Source organism: Anneissia japonica, unplaced genomic scaffold (assembly GCF_011630105.1).
Source record: "Anneissia japonica isolate Jap-2015-1 unplaced genomic scaffold, ASM1163010v1 scaffold287986_len575832_cov185, whole genome shotgun sequence".
Lineage (NCBI taxonomy): Eukaryota > Metazoa > Echinodermata > Crinoidea > Comatulida > Comatulidae > Anneissia > Anneissia japonica.
In genome coordinates, this window is record NW_022692348.1 from 572,056 (window position 1) to 575,116 (window position 3,061).

The window sequence follows — 3,061 nt, forward strand, 5'->3', positions numbered from 1 at the left end:
TAGCTACATTGTATTGTATTTTTCAGTAGGCCAACAAAACTTTCATTTAATTGGTAATTATTAATTTAGGTCTTGCTTGCTGTAATCATTTATACGATCACTAAACTGACATTAAATAGCGCCCTCTATAATTTCTGCCCTAATTGTATGGGAATAAAAAATAATGCAGCAGATCCTGGATCCGCCCCTGTGATCAGCGATGTTACTGACTATATAGCCTAAGCCTAGGCCTAGGCGGAGAAAAATTAATCCACTGTGGTAGCAAACCAAATTAAGTAGCAATTTGACAATACTATCACGCATAATTATTAAATAGTACGTGATATTACTTTTACATTGGATTTTCGTTGTTCTCTGCACATATTTCGATGTAAAACGATGCCTCGCATGAATCGTTGTTATACCTCGCACTTTTGGCAATGGCAAAACGATGCCTCGCATGAATCGTCGTTTTGCCTCGCTGCCTCGCACTTTAGTACAACTCATCTTAAAATATGTGATCTTTAATTTGACAAAAATTACTTTTGCTGTTAACATCTGAATGCTGCCTAAAGAATTTGTTGAGAAAAAAAAGGACAGAAATATGAAAATCATTATGCCTAGTTTTAATTTTGTTTTTATGATTATTAAATGTAGCATTAAAAAGGTAAAAATGCCTAAATGATTAATGCCTATATTGTTATCCTTTTTCTCAAATTCTGTTGCAATTTGCTGATTTGTAATTAATAATCTTTCGAAAATTCCTTATGAAGATGCATAAAGCAGGAAGCCTGAAAAAGAACAGAGGTTGTTGCTATCACAATAGTAATAGTTATAGTTGGTATTAATAGGCTCAGTCCACACTTCATCGTTTGCTACTAAATCAAGAACTACCATGTTACTAATTGATTTGTAGCCTGAACCACTCTCTAATGCTGAGGCAGTGCGTTTCCCATTCTTCTTGATGCTTGTTGAAAATGAGGTATCACCGTTAGTTGACCCTGATGTAAATTGGAAAACATAGATACCTGGATGTTGACAGACAAACTTGCCTGTTTCTTTATTGTAGTGATTACCAAAGTTGGTAATTACTAACGGGTATTTCATTGGACTAATGGGTAAGCGGCCAGGGTTTCTATTATATGCAACTGAGAAGGCAGATTTAGGCTGGCTGATTGTGGTAGTAGCTTGTTCACCTTTCTCTCCTCTTTCCCCTTTTGGGCCTGGAGCACCAGTGACAAAATTGATGCCTGGAATTCCAGAAATCCCTGCAGTAGGAGTACAACAGCCACTACAATCTTGGGTTTCACGTTGAGCAGCTGATTGGATGATGAAAATTATGCCGAGTTGAATGGCAACTGCAAAATACATTTTGAATCTGAAAATTAATAAAATTAATGTTTAGAATTTATTTTAAGAGGACTGTTAAGTTTTCATTGGAATAGAGATTTAGTTCTGCATTTTCAATTTTCCCAAGCCCCACATTCTCAATTTATGCAACCCCCTCCCCCACCCCCATGATGAAACTAGCCTACAGTATGCCTATTTTGAACTAAAGGAACCTAAATTTTTGGCTGATATTCTTATCAGAATTATCCACAGCATGAGAGCAAGTGTTTCATCCATAGTTATTTGTAGGCATAGAACTTTGATTGAAAGATAACATTTAGTCTAAAAAAAAAGGGGAAAGATAATTTAATAATTGTACAGCTCTTAATAATAAGAAAACAAAAGTATTTTTAATTTTAAGAATACTTTGTTGAATGATGCCCACAGTGGAATTAAGTTTTCTTACTTTTTTATGGATCTACATCTGAAGCTACATTGGAAGAGATTAGTCGGTTTCTTGAAGAGCCGGAGTACAAGAGATGCAAATGCAACTCTTAGAAACATAGTGGAATGATCAATTGATCATTTTTACTATGAAAAAGTATTTGATAGAGTGATTGGAATAAAATTATGGAGGTTGGATACAAGCCAATACAGGATTACAATTAAAGAATAATGGATAGATTTAGTAAATAGTAGAAGAGGATATGGCATGAAAATAGATAAGAGAAAACTAAAGTTATGAGAGTTTGAAAACATTCTGAATGAAGGAAGATGAAATTTATTATGAACACATAGGCCTACAGATTGGACAAGTATAAGAATTCTGTCATTTAGGAAGTATAGTAACAGTACATGAATTAGATCTTAAAAGAACACTAAAAGAATTAGAATTGCCAAAACCAAATTCATAGTTAGTATATGCTAACAAAGAATGCCAGCCTCAAAGTCAGAAAACAAATCATTAAAGCAATAGTATGGAGTACTGCGTTGTATGCAAGTGCAGCATGGACACTGAAACAGAAGACAATAACAGAACAGAAGCATTTGAGATGTGGTCATGGATATAATTGATAATTGAAGTTAAATACACAGACAAAAGATCAAATGAAGATGTGCTACAAATGGTGGACTATAAAAAGAAGACAGAAAACATGAATAGGACATGTACTGTGTTAACATAATCAAATACTGAAAACAGTAATAATAAAGGACGGTGCATAGGAAAGGTGCAAAAAGGAAGAAAGCATATTGCTTTCTTGGATGACTTGAAAAATAATAACTATGAGACACTAAGAGAAGAACAAGGAGAAACAGATGAATGCGGACTTGCCAAATAGAGGCAGAGGACCAAAATTAAGTAAGTGCTACTGGTTGCAGCTGATTTGAAGGTATACTCTACTATTAGATGCAAAGGCATGATACAAAGTATTAATGAAGGTTCAAGAAAATTTTCAAATTTACTTACCTAAAAAATCTTCCCAGAGTCTTCTAAGAGAATTTGCCCTTAGTCTTCTTGCCGAGAGAATGTTTTGACTTGTGTAAAGTTTGTTGCTTTGAGAATTTTGCTGTTTGCTGGTTGTCTAGTGTGATGTTTCTCTGGTACTGTCTTGTATACTGAATGAATCTTGCTTTGTGTTGATTACCTTTTATATAATAGAATTTTTTGAACTTCCGATATTTGTCTTGTAATAATGAAAGTACAAAATGTATTAAATTTTAATAACCTATATTTGTTTGTTTTGTTATTAAC

The 3,061-nt window shown here is 33.8% G+C and overlaps 1 protein-coding gene across 1 annotated transcript; it reads right to left on the reverse strand.

Annotated features, from left to right (window-relative positions):
- Positions 1 to 744: 744 nt before the first annotated feature.
- On the reverse strand, positions 745 to 1,086 carry LOC117100288 (complement C1q-like protein 3). Its single transcript, XM_033239939.1, has one exon. The coding sequence runs from the start codon at positions 1,084 to 1,086 to the stop codon at positions 745 to 747; it is 342 nt and encodes a 113-aa protein (XP_033095830.1).
- Positions 1,087 to 3,061: the final 1,975 nt, after the last annotated feature.

Bases quoted from the DNA above. Each gene is read 5' to 3' on its own strand.
- LOC117100288 (XM_033239939.1), bottom strand. From the start codon at position 1,086: ATGAAATACCCGTTAGTAATTACCAACTTTGGTAATCACTACAATAAA.